The sequence below is a fragment of the Hyperolius riggenbachi genome, chromosome 8 (genome assembly GCF_040937935.1).
Source record: "Hyperolius riggenbachi isolate aHypRig1 chromosome 8, aHypRig1.pri, whole genome shotgun sequence".
NCBI lineage: Eukaryota > Metazoa > Chordata > Amphibia > Anura > Hyperoliidae > Hyperolius > Hyperolius riggenbachi.
Genome location: NC_090653.1, coordinates 235,353,149 through 235,370,841, shown reverse-complemented (window position 1 = coordinate 235,370,841; position 17,693 = coordinate 235,353,149). Strand labels below are relative to the sequence as shown.

At 46.4% G+C, this 17,693-nt stretch overlaps 1 protein-coding gene across 1 annotated transcript in view; it reads left to right on the top strand.

Annotated features, from left to right (window-relative positions):
* The window catches only part of BCAP31 (B cell receptor associated protein 31), a 101,298-nt gene that overhangs the window by 43,253 nt on the left and 40,352 nt on the right, over positions 1-17,693 (top strand). Inside the window, exons 5-6 of the mRNA XM_068248357.1 lie at positions 10,280-10,415; positions 16,152-16,272. Of these exons, the coding sequence (XP_068104458.1) occupies positions 10,280-10,415; positions 16,152-16,272 (257 nt within the window). The remainder of the gene's footprint in view (positions 1-10,279; positions 10,416-16,151; positions 16,273-17,693) is intronic.

Here is a 17,693-nt window from a genome sequence, read left to right as displayed (position 1 = left end):
CCAGACTGGCTGCCATACACCTGTGATACAGTCAGAAAAATGAAAAATACGCTTCTGTGCGATACAATACGGCGGCTATATTCTGCATATTACCGTACATATCATCCTCACCCCAATATATCCTCACAGGAGCGGGTCCAGATTCTCGTCAGGGGACATCCATTTAGCATGTGTATGGGAAATTGTTTATTGTTTGCGGCTTGGAATTAAACGACTCCGATATGCACTTAATTTGCATCTTATTGACCATAAGTACTTCATAATTACCTCCTGTCCTATCCTGTCTGTTTGTGAGGAAAAACTTGTCTACACTATGATGCTCATACCATGTGATGTACATCCTTCTCCTGCTATCTCATACTTTTCTCCCTGGAAAACAAAATTGGCAGTTTAAATACCTCAAATTCTTCCAGAGACATTTTTCACCTACACTTTGATAGGCCAGGCCAAAGTGTTCATATTAATGGGGTGGGGGGAATGTTTGTAATCTGTTTAACAAGGAACAGCATGTGCTGCTTTTTAAGTGACACAAGGTAAGGGATTCAGAGTGCTTTTGGCTCTGACACTGCGCTCCAAGCATGGCAGTGTGGTTGGAAATTTTGTATCCTGTTATTTCCTCCAGCGCAGGCTGTGGTCCAGAAATGAGGGGGCGGTAAGGGAAGGCAGGCAGATGGTGGCTTTATGGCTGTGCTGAGTAATGCCCTGTACACACGATGCAATTTTCCTTTAGATTGACAGTCGAATCGATTATTTCTCATCTCATCTCATCTCCGGTCAGTTTTTTTGATCGATTTTTGTATAGAAGTGATTGGAAAATCGATCAGAAGAATGATTGGATATCAGATGGGACCTGTCGGAAATAATTTATTTGACTTTCAATCTGATGGAAAATTGCATCGTGCATACCAGGCATAAAACGTAAGGTGCGCCATACATTACTCGATGGTCATCAGATCTGATCAGAGAGGGCTCGATTACCTGCCCATACACTGAACATTGATTTCCAATAGATTTTTAGCTTGTAATGTGTTAAGAGTTCAACTTTGCCACTACGTGGTATAAACACAATAAACGTTACCTTTAACCATTTGCCTGACAAGCATGTACCTAGTACATGCGGAGGCTCCTACTGCCAAAAACCTACTGTGTATGTTTTTGGCTCTTGTATTTGTTTTTTTTTCTTCAGGGGTGCTTGGCAGAGTTGGGGACGGGGGCCGACATCATTCCTCCCTCCCTCTCCATGGGCCCTCCCTCCTGTGACCTTGAAGAGGGAGGGAAGATGACATTGCCCCCCCCCCCCCCCCTCCTCAGTGTCACCTATATCTGGCTACCTATACTGGCTGCACCTATACCTGGCTACCGATATTGGGAGGACCTATGCCTGGCTACCTATACTGTCTGCACCTATATTTGGCTACCTATACTGGCTGCACCTATGTCTGGCTGTCTATACTGGTGGCACCTATACCTGGCTACCTGTACTGAGAGCACCTATACCTGGCTACCTATACTGAGGGTACCTGTACCTAGGGTTGTATACTGGTGACACCTACACCTAGCTAACCATGCTTGGATGCACCTATACCTGGCTAGCTATACTGGGGGAACCTATACTTAACTAGCAATACAGGGGGGAACCTATTCTTGGCAACTTTTACCAGGGGGAACCTATACCTGGCCTCCTACATTATGGACACCTATACCTGGCTACCTATACTGGGGGCACCCACATCTGACTTCCTAACTTCCTATTCTGGGGGCACCTATATGCAATGTCGTACACTAACTGCTCTCCCTCGGTCGGGCTGGACGTGCGACGGGCTAGAAGAAAAAAAAAATCCACAAATATTATTGTGTTTTAAGGTGATCTGTATGACCACTGCTACGTTTAGAGCACAAGCTACACCACAGATAAAAACCTAGAGGTATGCAGTTTCTAAAAAATGCCTAACTTAATTGGGTATTGCACTTCTATCGTTCGATATGCCACGTTAGCCCATAGATGCCTTTATCTGTTGTGTTCTTATGTAAAATTGTGCAAAATCCTGTTTTATTGTTGGGGTGTGTTGTGGACTGGAGGAGTGGGATACATATCTGTTATCATTGGATTCAGCATAATCGGGGCTTTTACAAACCGTAACATGTTTGTCAGAATGTGTAATTCTTCTTTGAAGAAAAACACAACAGAAAAATATTTTATTTTTTATTTGTTCGGTTTTTTTTGTTTTGTTTTTTTGTTTTACATATTTCACTCAAAAATGTTATCTCCAGAAAAAGTACAAAATTTAGTTTATGTTCAAGCCCAATTCATTATGGGAAAAAAAAATATAATATGCCCTGTTTTACATAGATTTTCTTGTCAAAAAGCCTATCCTTTCAGGACAAATCGGATGGCAGGGAAAGGGTTAAAAAAAATGTAGACTGAAAATTTTCAAATGTATTCTTTTTATATGTACACCTCCTCTTAGTTTTAAATATTATTATATGCAGAGCTTCTGATTGGGTTCAAGGTGCCTTTGTAGTTCCTGGGGGGGCTCAGCGCATCTCTGATGGAGGCCATTCGGAGGCGGCCTGGTGTTGCGCTGATCCACCTTTTGCGCAATTTTCAATTTTCGATTTTACTTGATTAGCCGCACCCAGGCTATGCATATACATAGGTTAGTATTTAGTTAGTGTTAGGCCCCTCCCATGGAGGATTGACTTCTTCGCAGTGGGAGGGACGAGTACTTAACCTCCCCGGCGTTCTATTGAGATCGCCAGGGAGGCTGCGGAAGGGTTTTTTTTTTATTAAAAAAAATCTATTTCATGCAGCCAACTGAAAGTTGGCTGCATGAAAGCCCACTAGAGGGCGCTCCGGAGGCGTTCTTCTGATCGCCTCCGGCAAGCATAAGTAACAAGGAAGGCTGCAATGAGCAGCCTTCCTTGTTTGGCTTTCCTCGTCGCCATGGCGACGAGCGGAGTGACGTCATGGACGTCAGCCGACGTCCTGACGTCAGCCGCCTCCGATCCAGCCCTTAGCGCTGGCCGGAACTGATTGGTCCGGCTGCGCAGGGCTCGGGCGGCTGGGGGGACCCTCTTTCGCCGCTGCTCGCGGCGGATCGCCGCAGAGCGGCGGCGATCAGGCAGCACACGCGGCTGGCAAAGTGTCGGCTGCGTGTGCTGCTTTTTATTTGAGGAAAATCGGCCCAGCAGGGCCTGAGCGGCAGCCTCCGGCGGTGATGGACGAGCTGAGCTCGTCCATACCGCTCAGGAGGTTAATAGGTTGCATGCAAGCTGTTACAGGAAACCAACATCCTCCAGTGGTAGACAGGTCATGTGTATGCTCGGTGTGTATTTTATCCCACAAGTGGGGCTTGCACTCTTTTGCAGGTAGGCACTTGCCTGTTTTTAAGTAGCGCTGTTCTTTTCCTTGCTATGTACTATTTAAATATTATACCTCCAAATTATGGAAGTTAACTTGCAACAAACCATGGAAAAAGCATGCAGTGTAAATTAACCTCCTTAGAAGCGCTCCACGCCAAATGGCGTGGACACGGCGGCAGCCCCAGAACCGCCTAACGCCGATCGGCATAAGATCCTGTGGGCGTGTTTTGCAGGAGATCATGCTGCATCTCTGCATGAATGACGGAGCTCCGCCATAAGTCTCCTAGCAATCGCCGCTAGGAGACTGTTAGATGGTGAAACTGCCATCTAATAAGTGTACAGTGCTGCGATCTAAGGCAGCGTCAGTACAGATCTAAGGCAGCTGTCCCCAGTACACGGCTGTACTGGGGACAGCTGTGTGACACGGCTGTCCCCCTGGGAGAAACTGGAGTGATCGCCTGTCATAGGCTGAAGCTTAGGACAACTGATCACAGTGATTGGCTGGTGGGGGGAGGGAGGGAGGGTTAGGGAAAAAAATTGAAAAAAAAATTGTAAATGTATTTTATAAAATAATAAAATATTTATATAAAAATAAACTTTGGGGGAGTGATCAGACCCCACCGACAGAAAGCTCTGTTGGTGGGGAGAAAAGGAGGGGGGGGGGGATCACTTGTGTGCTGACATGTACGGTCCTGCAGTGAGGCCTTAAAGCTGCAGTAGTAAAGTAGATTGAACATCCGGAGGTTCCGGAGGAGCGATCAGAGTTGTGCTGTGTATAGTTGGTGCAGCTCTCAATTTCCGTGCAGGACGGCTAGGATATATGGAGACAAAGTGGGAGAAAGCGCACTCAGTGTGTGGATTATGAAAAGTGGCCAGCCGACCGTAGAATGATCTCACCTCAGTGTAGTGCTGGTTAGCCCATATGGGTGTCCCAGCTCGCAGGCTTTGTCCCTTTGAGCCAGGGACCAGGCTTCTGGCAACCGGGATTCCTTTGTTCCTCTCCTCTCACAGCTGTGGATAGCACCACTCGCCTTGCAGTCACCAGTGTTCTGCACAATGCAGGTGCTCAGTGGCTATGGCGGGCACAAATTGTATGAGTATATTCCCTTTTGTAGAGGGATCGGTGTGCAAGCTGTCTTCCACCTTCCAGCACAAGCGTTACCTGCACTCTGCGGGCGCTTGTTAGCTGGTAGTGTGTAATGGAGTTGGCATGGGTGAGGTGCAAGTCTGTGCAAACAACAATCAATTGTTGTTTGCACAGACTTGCACCTCACCCATGCCAACTCCATTACACACTACCAGCTAACAAGCGCCCGCAGAGTGCAGGTAACGCTTGTGCTGGAAGGTGGAAGACAGCTTGCACACCGATCCCTCTACAAAAGGGAATATACTTATACAATTTGTGCCCGCCATAGCCACTGAGCACCTGCATTGTGCAGAACACTGGTGACTGCAAGGCGAGTGGTGCTATCCACAGCTGTGAGAGGAGAGGAACAAAGGAATCCCGGTTGCCAGGAGCCTGGTCCCTGGCTCAAAGGGACAAAGCCTGCGAGCTGGGACACCCATATGGGCTAACCAGCACTACACTGAGGTGAGATCATTCTACGGTCGGCTGGCCACTTTTCATAATCCACACACTGAGTGCGCTTTCTCCCACTTTGTCTCCATATATTAAAGCTGCAGTGGCTTATTTAGTAAAAATTGCCTGGTCTTTAGGAGGGTTTAACACTGCGGTCCTGAAGTGGGGACCCTGAGCTTTGTCTTAAAAAAGAAAACCAGACTTACCTGGGGCTTCCTCCAGCCTGATCCAGATGTGAGAACCCACTGGATTTCAGCATCCTTCTGGGCCCTTCCACTGTTCTGCTGATGGGTCCAGTAATGCGCCGACTTCCGGCTTGCACCCCCCCCTCCCGCACCGGCGTAGCCGTTGCGTCATCACGCCTGCTGCCATAAGATCCTTGCGCATGCACGGTTATTTAAAGACTGAGGGGTCGGGGACTTCATGGACTACAGTGGGCTGGAGGAAGCCCTAGGTACCGTATATACGCGAATATAAGCTGACCCGTGTATAAGCCGAGGTACCCACTTTCCCCTAAGAAACCAGGAAAAAGTGATTGACTCACGTATAAGCCCCCTCCACAGAAGCCAGATGTGCCACAGTACAAGTCAGCTCCCCTCCCCATAGCCAGATGTGCCCCCCCGGATGATACAGCTGTGTCTCAAGATGCCACTAGATGGCATCATAGATATGAGACACAGCGATTGCCACACAGGAATAATCCCTGATCGTTGCACCGCTGACACGTTTCTTGCACGCTCTGCTCCACAAGCCAGGGGACACGGGTAGTCTTGAGCAGCACACTCTGCAGGGGATGCGGGGCGCAGACACAGCAGGGAGGAAGCTGGCAAGTGCAGGATCACTAGTGCACAATCCTTACACTCCTCTGCCAGTAACAAAACCAGCTGCACCAGCCGTTCCGCTCCATTGACTCGCATATAAGCCGAGGGGGTGACTTTTCAGCACATTTTTTGTGCTGAAAAATTAGGCTTATACACAAGTATATACAGTAAGTCCGGTTTTCTTTTTTAAGACACAGCTTAGGGTCACTTTTAACTCTCAGAATTCTAATCTCTGTTTGATCATTGTTTTGGAAGTAAGCACAACGCATGACGTAAAAGTGTATCTACATCCTACAGAGTCTAGTTCTACTGCGATGACTTGATTTTTTATTTTTTTGTTAAAGTGGACCTGAACTCTTGCACTGGACAGAAGGTAAACAGAGAGAAATGTCCCCTTATCAGTCCGCCGACAGTGCGTACACACGCACTACTGTCTGCTGAAAGTCCGCCCAGCAGGAGGGTCTGACGGACCCGTTGTTGGCTTCCGTAGTGCGTGTATGCACCTTTAAAGAGACTGTAGCAAAATTTTCATCCTTATTTCTTCTATCCTAGAAGTTCCTATACCTGTTCTAATGTGCTCTGTCTAACTGCAGCCTTTCCTACTTGCACAGTGGCTGTATTATCTCTGTTATATGATCTAATCTTCTCTCCTCTGTCGAGCTGAGGCAGTCAGGCTGGAATGTGCTGTGTGATTGGCTAGAAGCTATACACGCCCTCTCCAGGCCCCCTGCACACTCTGTATGACTCACACACTGGGCTCCTCTCAGCGTATCACTTGCTATGTCTTTTGTTTGTAAACACTGCGTAAAAATAGCAATTACAAGCCAGGATTGCAGCAGGGAGTGGCAGAAACAGCACGGAGGGGCCCAGGAGAACATAATGAATAGAATAGTATGCTTTTTATTGTAAGAATTTTAGAGTACAGATTCTCTTTAAGCCTGTCTAAATCCCCCTCATCGGTGTCTAATAACCATGTAATTTGATCTTTAAGGTGTGACAGGGTGTTTACAATGTCTGCTTCCATGAAAGCAGGAAGTAGACACACTGCAGATTTATTGCAGAATTTGTATCTGCTGTAACAAAGAGAGGTTTTTCTTTAAATATTATGCTGTTGCTTATCTTTCAGAGCAGAGTAGAAGTTCTGAGGTTCAGGTCCGCTTTAAAGAGCAGAGGTCTAGATTCACAGTAGGGCACTATCTCTACAGAGTTTGTTGCTGGAGAAGCCAAAAACCTGCAGTAGCAGTTCTTATAAGCCGTCAGTAGATGGCACTGTTGAAATTGTCTGCTTTACATCCATCCTATTGCTATGCAATTTATGATTTATCAATTTCAATTGTTTTCAGTTAAAGGTTAAACTGTTATTTAAAGGTTTGCAAGTATTCTTCACTCTATTACTACCGGTATTTATCAGAATGCCATGTTCGGTTCTAAATATACTGCCTCAGCCTCGTGTTCAGTTATGCTATGGAAAATATCAGTTTCCTAGAATACATGATGATACAAATCTAAGGCCTTTTTCAGATGAGAGGCATAACTGTGCACTTGCGCCATTTGGGTACAATGAAAATGCAACTGAATGGCAGGGTTTGTAACACCACACATGTCAGCGCTTGACACACATGTTGACACACAGTGTTACTGCATGGCAGAGAACCGCGACATGTGCAGCAGTGCTCAGATGTGAATCCGAGAGCTAACCAGTGCTCAGCTGGTGCAAGAGATTGGCTGACAGGGGGTGAATTTACTGCCTTCAGCTGCTCATGTCAAAGAGGCCTAATGCATTCTGTATTTCTACCACCTAGAAAAATAACCCACTGAATTTTTTCTTTTTTCTTTTGTTTTATTTATTTTAATTAAAGTCTTTGACTCAGAAAGAATTTCCAAGTGCTACAGCAATAGCTTGATACAGTATACAGGACAAAGCAGGGTGAAAACAGATATGTGTAGTGTTATACTGAGTATCGTCAAACATACCAAAGGATTTTCGTTGGTAATTTTGTGCGAATAGTTTCCTGCAGACAGTCAAAAAGACGGCATCAAGAATTTGGTGACTTTCTTTTCAAGTGGTAATAAACGGAAATGGAAAAGTAGTTTCAACATTAATTTCAAATTTCTTTTGTGTATATGATGTTATATCGGTTTTATTTTAATGAAAGTAGAGTTAGAGGAACCGTAACTGAGGATTGAACCTTATCCCAATCAGTACTGATACCCCTTTTTTTCCATGCGAAATATTTACCTTTTTCTCGAATAGACAATCTGCAAAGTCTGTATGGCTGATATTGTGGTAAAACCCCTCCTACAGGGTAATGTGAGGACTTAGGTCCTGATAGCTTCTTGTCAGTGAGTCTTGTTGCCAAGCAACTGCCAAGCAACCCGTATCTTCCTCTGTGCATATGTGTAGCTATAAGAAAAAAAACTTGCATTATAGGACCACTATCGCCCAAAAAGTAGGCAGTTAAAATCTGACAGAACCGACAGGTTTTGGGCCAGTCCATCTTCTCATGGCGGGTGCTCAGGGTTTTCTTTGTTTTCAACAGCATTACCTGCAGCAGTTTAACTGCCAAAATAGTAAGACACCAGCCAACCTCCCTGCTCACTTGTACACTATTTTGTCTGTTAGACTTTGCAACTGCTGCAGGTAATGCTGTTGAAAACAAAGAATACCTTGAGGATCCCCCATGAGATGGACTGGCCCAAAACCTGTCGGTTCTGTCCGATTTTAGCTGCCTAATTTTTTTTGCGATAGTGGTCCTTTAAAGGAGAACTGTAGTGAGAGTTATACGGGGGCTGCCATATTTATTTCCTTTTAAGCAATGCCAGTTGCCTGGCAGCCCTGCTGGTCTATTTGGCTGAAGTAGTGGCTGAATCACACCAGAAACAAGCATGCAGCTAATCTTGTCAGATCTGTCAAAATTGTCAGAAAAACCTGATCTGCTGCATGCTTGTTCAGGGTCTATGGCTGAAAGTATTAGAGGCAGAGGATCAGCAGGATAGCCAGGTAACTGGTATAGCTTAAAGGGAAATAAATATGGCAGCCTCCATACACCCCTCTCTACAGTTCTCCCTTAAGAATGACAGACACAACACCAAATAAGGAATTTTTAGTAGAGTTGGGAAGATTTTTCTGCCAGTCTGTGTATAAGTATCAGCCAGTTAAATGAGAGGTTCACACGGGCAGCGACACGTTCAGGCTTTCAGCGGCTTTCCGTGGCTTTCGTTTGCGGTCTGTGTTTTTCTTCCCCATAGGTGGACATTACCTGTGTCGGTTAACCGCCCCAGGACGCTACATGTAGCGTCCAGGGTCGCCTCAAACGCCAGGGAAAATCTGGATCCGAACGCTGCGTTTGCATGAATGCCAGTAAAAGCCTGGTACAAACGCTCCCATTTACTTGAATGGGAGTGTTTAACGCCAAGTCCCGAACGCCGGCAGTAAACATGGGGCAGATGCCCGTGTAAACCAGCCCTAAGAGTACCTAAGCTAAAACTGACAGTCTGTCCTGGCGGGTTCTGTCTAAATTGGGACGGATGGAGGGGTTGTGAGGTGTTTGATCCACCTCACCCAAGAATGGGCTATGGCAATTTTTTTTGTATTTTTTCCCCCCCAAAATCAGCACAAAGGCTCTGGCCACACCTATCTGCGTTGCCACTACTTTCCCTTAGCCTGGCAGCCACTGCCTAATTAATGGCTGTCCAGTTGGGGGCGGGCAGCGGCAATGCAGGCGGAGATTTCCAAAGAGCTTTGCCGGTCCTTGAGAACATGGCCGCAACTGCGCGGGGGGGGCGGGGCACGGAGCGTCGCCTGTGAGTAACCTATAGAAGTCAGGACAGGCAAGTAACCTTGTGACTTTCCTCCCCCAATCTATGGGCTCTGTAATTTTTAGCTAAGGGGCTACTTTAAAGTGAACCCGTTCAGCAATTGGGAACATCAGAATACTGGGGGAAGCCTCAATAGGATCCTAAGACTTCCCTCTCTTTAGTTGAGTACCTGATTTTGTGTACCCAAGCTTTGGCTTGGGTACACTTTAAGGGAGTGATCACACTAGTGCATTTCAGCAGTGTTTTGCTGCAAAAAGAAACCACATTGATTTCCTATAGGGCCGCTATGTTTTCAGGAGGTATCTGCGGTTCTGCATAGCATTAAAAAAAAAAAAAAAATAAATAAAAAAAAAAATACCTGTACTACTTTTCGGCACAAGGCATGCAAGCCGTTTCTCATTGAAATCCATGGCTACTGTAAACAAAATCGCATGCATTCAAAAGCAGAGAAGGGCAAAATGCGTGTGGTTTCTGCAGACACAGGTGTTATTTGCTTCATGAGAGTTTTGGCCCAGACTCTAGAGAAATTTTCACTTGTCCTTGTTAGTTGCTATGTCAGAGTTCTCCATTAGATGGCAGTGCAGATGGAGCGAGAATTTGCATCTCTTGCTTGTGTTACAAACGTGTAACATAAGATGTGTGTAAGCAGTATGCGTTACGTCTAATTATAACCTTTCTTCCGATATTCTCTTTGCAGCTTGCTGAGACGTCTTGTTCAACTGATATCCAAGCAAGCCACCTACATAGCAACCAACGAAGCATTCAAAAAGCAGGCTGAGGGTGCCAGTGATGCGGCCAAGAAGTACATGGATGAGAATGACAAACTGAAGAAGGTATCAGTCATTTTCCTACATTGCAGAGAACGTTACAGCCGGACTCTGGACATCACATTGAACATGGCATCAGGTGTTCCTACACTGATATATTAAAGAAGTGCTAAACCAGTTCAACAAACAATAAGTTCAAATAGGATTTGTTTCATGAGCGAATCAGCATTTACTGTCCTGCTGGCAAGGATGTCTCTCGCATTCTGCTGCTCTGCCTTGGCTGACTTAAAGTAAACCTAAACTAAAAAAAAAAAAAGGGGGGGGAAAGACTTTAACTTACCTGGGGCTTCTACCTGTCCACTGCAGCTGCCTTGTGCAGAAGCCCCCCCCCCCCCCCATGGCATTGCACAGAAGGCCCCCCCCCATGGCATTGCACAGAAGGCCCCCCCCCATGGCATTGCACAGAAGCCCCCCCCCCCATGGCATTGCACAGAAGCCCCCCCCCCATGGCATTGCACAGAAGCCCCCCCCCCCATGGCATTGCACAGAAGCCCCCCCTACATGGCATTGCACAGAAGCCCCCCCCATGGCATTGCACAGAAGCCCCCCCCCATGGCATTGCACAGAAGCCCCCCCCCATGGCATTGCACAGAAGCCCCCCCCCATGGCATTGCACAGAAGCCCCCCCCCATGGCATTGCACAGAAGCCCCCCCCATGGCATTGCACAGAAGCCCCCCCCATGGCATTGCACAGAAGCCCCCCATGGCATTGCACAGAAGCCCCCCCCCCCCATGGCACTGCACAGAAGGCCCCACCCCCCATGGCACTGCACAGAAGGCCTCCCTCCATGGCATTGCACAGAAGGCCCCCCCCCCCATGGCATTGCACAGAAGGCCCCCCCCCCATGGCATTGCACAGAAGGCCCCGCCCCATGGCATTACACAGAAGGCCTCCCCCCATGGCATTGCACAGAAGCCCCCCCCCCCATGGCATTGCACAGAAGCCCCCCCCCCATGGCATTGCACAGAAGCCCCCCCCCCATATGGCATTGCACAGAAGGCCCCCCCCCCCCCCCCCCATGGCATTGCACAGAAGACCTCCCTCCATGGCATTGCACAGAAGGCCTCCCTCCATGGCATTGCACAGAAGGCCTCCATCCATGGCATTGCACAGAAGACCCCCCCCCCCCCCCCCCCCCATGGCATTGCACAGAAGGCCCCACTCCCATGGCATTGCACAGAAGCAAGGCCCCCCCCCCCCCCCCCCCCAATGGGGTTGCATCTCTGCACGGCTGTTGCCATGCTCAAATGCATCATGAGACTTTTTTTTTTTTTTTTGTCGCTGGATAGTGCTGCAGTTCAACTGTAACACATGCAGTTTTGCCAAAGGCTGCCATTCAGCTGCATGTAATCGCAGCCAAACGGCGTTTGTGGCCGGCAGTTGGGAGGCTGAACAGCTTGACGTACATTGCTGACTTCCTTTGAAGGAAGAGCATATCTGTTATGCTTATCCTTCAGTTTTACACATTCTCACTTTACACACATGTAGGGTCCGTTTCCACTAATGCAAATTCGCATGGATTTTCTGTGTGCAGCTTTGCATGACAACACCGCATCTGTGCGCAGAGCTGTGCAGAAGAATTCTGCACAGCAGAGACATGAGAATTTGCACACCGCACGCATAGTCTGCGATTCGCATGTAATACGATGATTAGTAAATTCGCCTGCGTTTTTGCCATGTGGTTTACCATGCGAATTGGCATGCGGTTTCACATAAATTTCAACAAAAAAGCACAAAGGCACTGACCTGGTAAAAATGCATATTTGGGAAATTATACGAATTCACTTTAAAAAAGTGCATAAATGCAAATTTAATGGACAAATTTGCAACATACTAGTGGAAATGTATCCTTAAAGGGAGCCCGAGCTGAGAGGGATATGGAGGCTGCCATTCTTATTTACTTGTAAACATTGCCATTTGCCTAGCAGCCCTGTTGATCTTCTGGCATAAGTAGTGTCTGAGTCAAATCCCTGGAACAAGCATATGGCTAATCCAGTATAATCTAAGTACCTGATCTGCTGGATGCTTGTTCATGGTCTGTGGCTAAAAGTATTAGACAAACAGGATCAGCAGGATAGTCAGGTAACTGGTATCGTTTAAAAGGAAATAAATATGGCAGCATCCATATCCCTCTCAGTTCAGGTTCCCTTTAATTCATCTAGATTTGAAAGAACAATCTGCCAGATCGGGCATTTAGTTTGAATTCTACAACTTGCTCAAAACAACAAATGAGTTATAGAGGTGTAGGGTGGATGTCGGAATGGGGCTAGGAGCAATAATACACGAGGCATGTAAGACTTGTCTCTCGTGAACTTTACTTTGTTTACAAAGATTCCCTCAGATTTCATGCTGTAAATAGATGTGACCTGCGGGGTTGAGCATTTGGCTGGCAGCACACTGCACAGATTAGCACTACAATCTGATCTGCAGCGTGACTTCTGCTGCCAGACATAGCTCAGCTGAAGCCCAGCTAAACCTTTCTACTTTCTGCTCTTCCAGAGCTTGCAAATGCAGCTTTGCAGAGGGGCCAAGAGTCCTATTCCATCTTTGTCAGTAAAGGCATAATCCGCTTGGTTCGGACCTGTACATTACAAGGTAATCTTGCAATCAGTAGTTCGGATTTCCTACTTTTGTTGAATCTGCAGTGACTGCTTCAGCCTTGCTGTAGTATTGAGGCTGGTGCACACTAGTTTTGGTAAATGAGATGCAAATAATTTCGAGTTGATGCAGAATTATGCAAATTTTATATGCAGCTTGAAATTAGATGAATCAATTTTTACCTCAGTAGGATTTGATTGGTTCAATTTCAAGCTGCATAAATTTGCATACAAAATCTGCATAATGCTGCATCAACTCAAAATTATTTGCATCTCATTAACCATCTCTAGTGCAAGATCGGATCGTGCAACATTATGGGATGGGGCTGTGGCAAATTCCATCCCTGGTAACACATTGACTACTAGCTGTGTCACTTTACTGATCACTACAGATGATTATGCCAGAGGTGTAATGCCTTCTGCTCTGTGCAGCAAATTTCTTCACTCAGAAAGTGGGGAGTTACTGCTGGGCAGGGCATACTATGGACACTCACCAGAAATGCACTAAATTCATGATTGTAAAAATTGCCCTTTGAACATTTAGCTAGCTGCAAACTAAAACGGAAAGGTCATTTTATATTAACATTAAATTGCAGAATGACTTTTGTTGCATGATATTTGGTTTTGCTATTTTTTAAAAAAAATAAAGGTGGAATTCCACTTTAAGACTTCAAAGACTACCTGAACTGACATGTGACATGATGAGCTGTGTTTTTTTTTTTCTTTTCTTTTTCTCACAGTCCATTTTAATAATTCAGGTATGCAAATGACACCTTCTCTTTAGCCTGACATATTTATTTATTATTTATTTATTGTATTTATAAAGCGCCAACATATTATGCAGCGCTGGACATTAGTTTAGGTTACAGACAATATTTAGGGGTGACATACAGCAATACGACAATACAGGAATACAAGAAAAACCAGATCACACAGCACAGTATGAGTACAAGGTAATGCTTAGTCAGTCACTGGATGGGAGCATGGAGATTAGGCAAGTTAGGTTCACTCAGATGCATAGCATGGGTGCACAGTAATGGAGGTGCATGATCAGGTAGGACACAAAAGGAGGAGGACCCTGCCCAAAGGCTTACAATCTAGAAGGTGAGGTAGGAAAACAAAAGGTAGGGACCAGAGTTCAGCTGCGGGTTTAGAGTACTTGTGAGGGGTGGTAGGCCAGAGTAAAAAGGTGAGTTTTGAGGGCCTTCTTGAAGATGTTGGAGGGGGCTGCCCTAATGGGTGGAGGTAGGGAGTTCCATAGTATTGGTGCAGCTCTTGAGAAGTCCTGGAGGCGTGCATGGGACTGGGTGATGCGGGGGGCGGTCAGGCGAAGTTCATTGGAGGAGTGGAGTGAGCGGCTAGGTGTGTACCTCTGAGTAAGATCGGAAATGTAGGTTGGACAGGTTTTGTGGACAGATTTGTAAGTCAGGCACAGTATCTTGAATCTGATTCTGGACTGGATAGGAAGCCAGTGGAGGAATTCACAGAGGGGAGCTGCCGTGGTGGCGCGATGGGAGCAGTGCATAATTCTGGCTGACTCATTCATGATGGACTGCAGCGGGGCTATTCGGGTCATAGGGAGACCAGACAGAAGGGTATTGCAGTAGTCAAGGCGGGAAATTATGAGGACATGGATGAGGAGTTTGGTGGTGGCAGAGGTCAGGAAAGGGAGGATCTTGCAGATGTTTCGGAGGTGGAAGTTACAGGACTTTGTGAGGTTTTGGGTGTGGGGAGTGAAGGAGAGTGCGGAGTCCAGGGTGACACCCAGACAGTGGACATTTTAGCGTAACTCTCCCTGATAACTAATCAGAAGCCATTAAAAGCTTCTCTAGCAGAGGATAGCTTCTGAGAACAGGGAATAGATTAAAAAAAAGTCATTATTTTGATGGTTGTGGCTCTGGAACTTTTATTCAGCTGAGACAATAAAGACATTAAAGAAAACTTGTAACATAAAAAAGTGCCCCTGGGGGGTACTTGCCTCGAGAGGGGGAAGCCTCTGGATCCTATGGAGGCTTCCCCCATCCTCCTCCATCCCACGGTGATCTCGCTGGGCCCGTCCAAATGACGGCTATGTAAATATTTACCTCCCCGGCTCCAGCGCAGGTGTAGTAGCGGCTCTCGGGTTGGGATCAGACAGATATAGCCGATCCCAGGATCAGCTATTTCCGCCTGATCCTGAGCAGAGAGCCGCTACTGCACCTGCGCTGGAGCCGGGGAAGGTAAATATTGCAGGCGCTACTGCGTCTGCGCCACAGCCTGACAATATGTCGGCTGTGGCTTCGGAGGGGCCCAGCGAGACCACCGCGGGGCGGAGGACGACGGGGGGGATCCTCGCTAGGATCCAGAGGCTTCCCCTTCCAGAGGTAAGTGCCCCACAAAGGAACGTTTTTTGTTTTTTTGTTACAGGGTCTCTTTTAAACCCACTTTTTAACTTTTAAACACAAAAGAAAACTGGGAATTATTAAAAAACTAGAAGGGTACAATTGTTTGTCACCACTTTATTATCAGTTCAGATTTGCTTTAGGCCCCTTTTGCACATGCAGGTGAAACCTTTGCAACCTTTACAACATTACCCTATTTTGTCCCAAAAGCAATGGAAGTCTATGGAGACTTTTAAACTTGCTGCGATTCCTTGCAGTGTGCTGGTAGTATCTGATCCAACGCAAGGGCAACATCACATTGCTGCATGCACCGTGCTTAACACACAGTGCTTGTTGTAATGGAAATCTACGGGTAACACACACAGTGCAAACAACGGAACACCACGCGGACCGACAGGAATCCCAGTGATGTTTTTTTCTGCCCAGCAGGGAGTAAGTCACTGAGCTGGGGGCGGCACTATGCATATGACCCGGTCGACTCACTGTGGCGCAGGGTCATGTTTTTATATTTTTATGCTGCGGTGAGATGCGGCAGAAGCATCTCATCCGCCCTGCAACCCAAAAAATTAAGTGCAACCCCGATTTAAAGACAACCGATGTTTTTACTATGGTCAATTACCATGACCAAAGTAATTTTGTTTTTAGAATTAAACTTTCCCTGGTCATTTGAATTTAAAGTACTAGTGTTGGGAAAGCGTTTACTGTAGATATTTATCAGTCTTTCTGCACACATTACTTATTGTTTTCTCTGCTTTATGTTCAGCAACTGAAGGCTTCTGGGGTTGAGGTCAGTGATGTGTCTGAGAGCAACGCTGAGGAGGAGAACAAAACTCTCAAGGGCGAAATGAAGAAGCTGAAGGAGGAACTGGATTCCACCAAGAAATGTAAGTGACACCCACCAGTGAATTGTCTCACCTTTGTCATCTATAAACAGTCATCAACATTCAGAAGACCAAAGTCTTATCAATATGTAAGCCGTAAATACTGCCCTTGCCTTGCCATCCTGGTAATAATACTAGATGATCCTGGTGACGTGCTTATTGTGGCAATCCAGTGATCACTCTGCAGGGACCTGTCATGGGAAGGTCATGTTGTCCTCGAAGGTTGTAAATGTCCCAGACGGTGATGTGACTAGATCTGTGTTATGGAAAAGTCTGGTCTCCATAACATACGAGAACCATTCATAGACTCGCCACAGTGCTGAAGTTATTTGTGCGCAATACTTCTTTGAAGTGCAGTAGGGGTGGTATTTCATCTGATAGCTTAGTGATCAGAGTTCCCAGATGCAACTTGTATGAGTGTAATGAAACTTCTGCAGCTTCAAATACACTGTTTTATAATTTTGACCACATGACAGGAAGCAGTTAATAAAAGTTACTTTCAGGCTGTGTGGGTGGGGCAGCAGCTGCTTGGATTCTATCATCCTGATGTTCAGACTGTAAGGGGGTGGGCTTAGATTTGAACAGATTGTAGCCTGCAGCAAGGACGGTCTGTGCTGCAGGAGGTGGCCAGTGCCTGATCTCCTGACCAGGCACTCTGATAGTGAACCTGCAAAGAGAAAACTCACATCAGGTTAGTAGAGTAGAGGGAGAGCTGGCGATACCATAGAGCCTTCCTGATCCTGTTTCCATAATTCCAGTGCCGCCTTTCGTTGTAGTTTTTCAACCTACTGAGCTGAATATCCCTTCGGCACTCCTTGGGCAGCCTTTGGAAGTACTCCCATCCTCGAATACTTCAAAGATGAGCGCATGTGTATTGAGCAACCACGAGTCCTGGCTATTGGAACATTTGGTTTGTGAGCTTTTGGAGGAGAGTAGCAGGAAAAGAAAACACAAGCCCATCAGTTGCATGCAAATGACAGCTGTTACAAGCATTTCTCCACATCGCTTATGAACACAAATGGCTCTGAAATGCAATTCAGCAGTAAGTCCTCCTGTAGTCCTCTCACCATGAATGGCTTCATTACTGGCTGTGGAGGAGCATATGGAAGGTGGGGGAAATTATACTGCTGATGTACAAGACCCACTAGTATTTGTTACAAAGCTCGAGGTCTCCTTGTTGTCTTTGTAGTCGTGTGTCATGCTCTACTGACTTGTATAAACTGTTTCTTTGGCTGCCATTCCAGGGATCTCTCTGATTAAAAATTCACTGACGTGACCCGGTGTGCTCTTACGATTCCTGGCATTCGCCAGGAGAGGCTGTTTTACGCTCGTGCGGTGTTGCACATTAAGATCTTCGACTTTCCAATGTGCCCTCATGCCTTTGCGCCACTGCACATGCTTATGTATTTCAGAATGACAGCCAG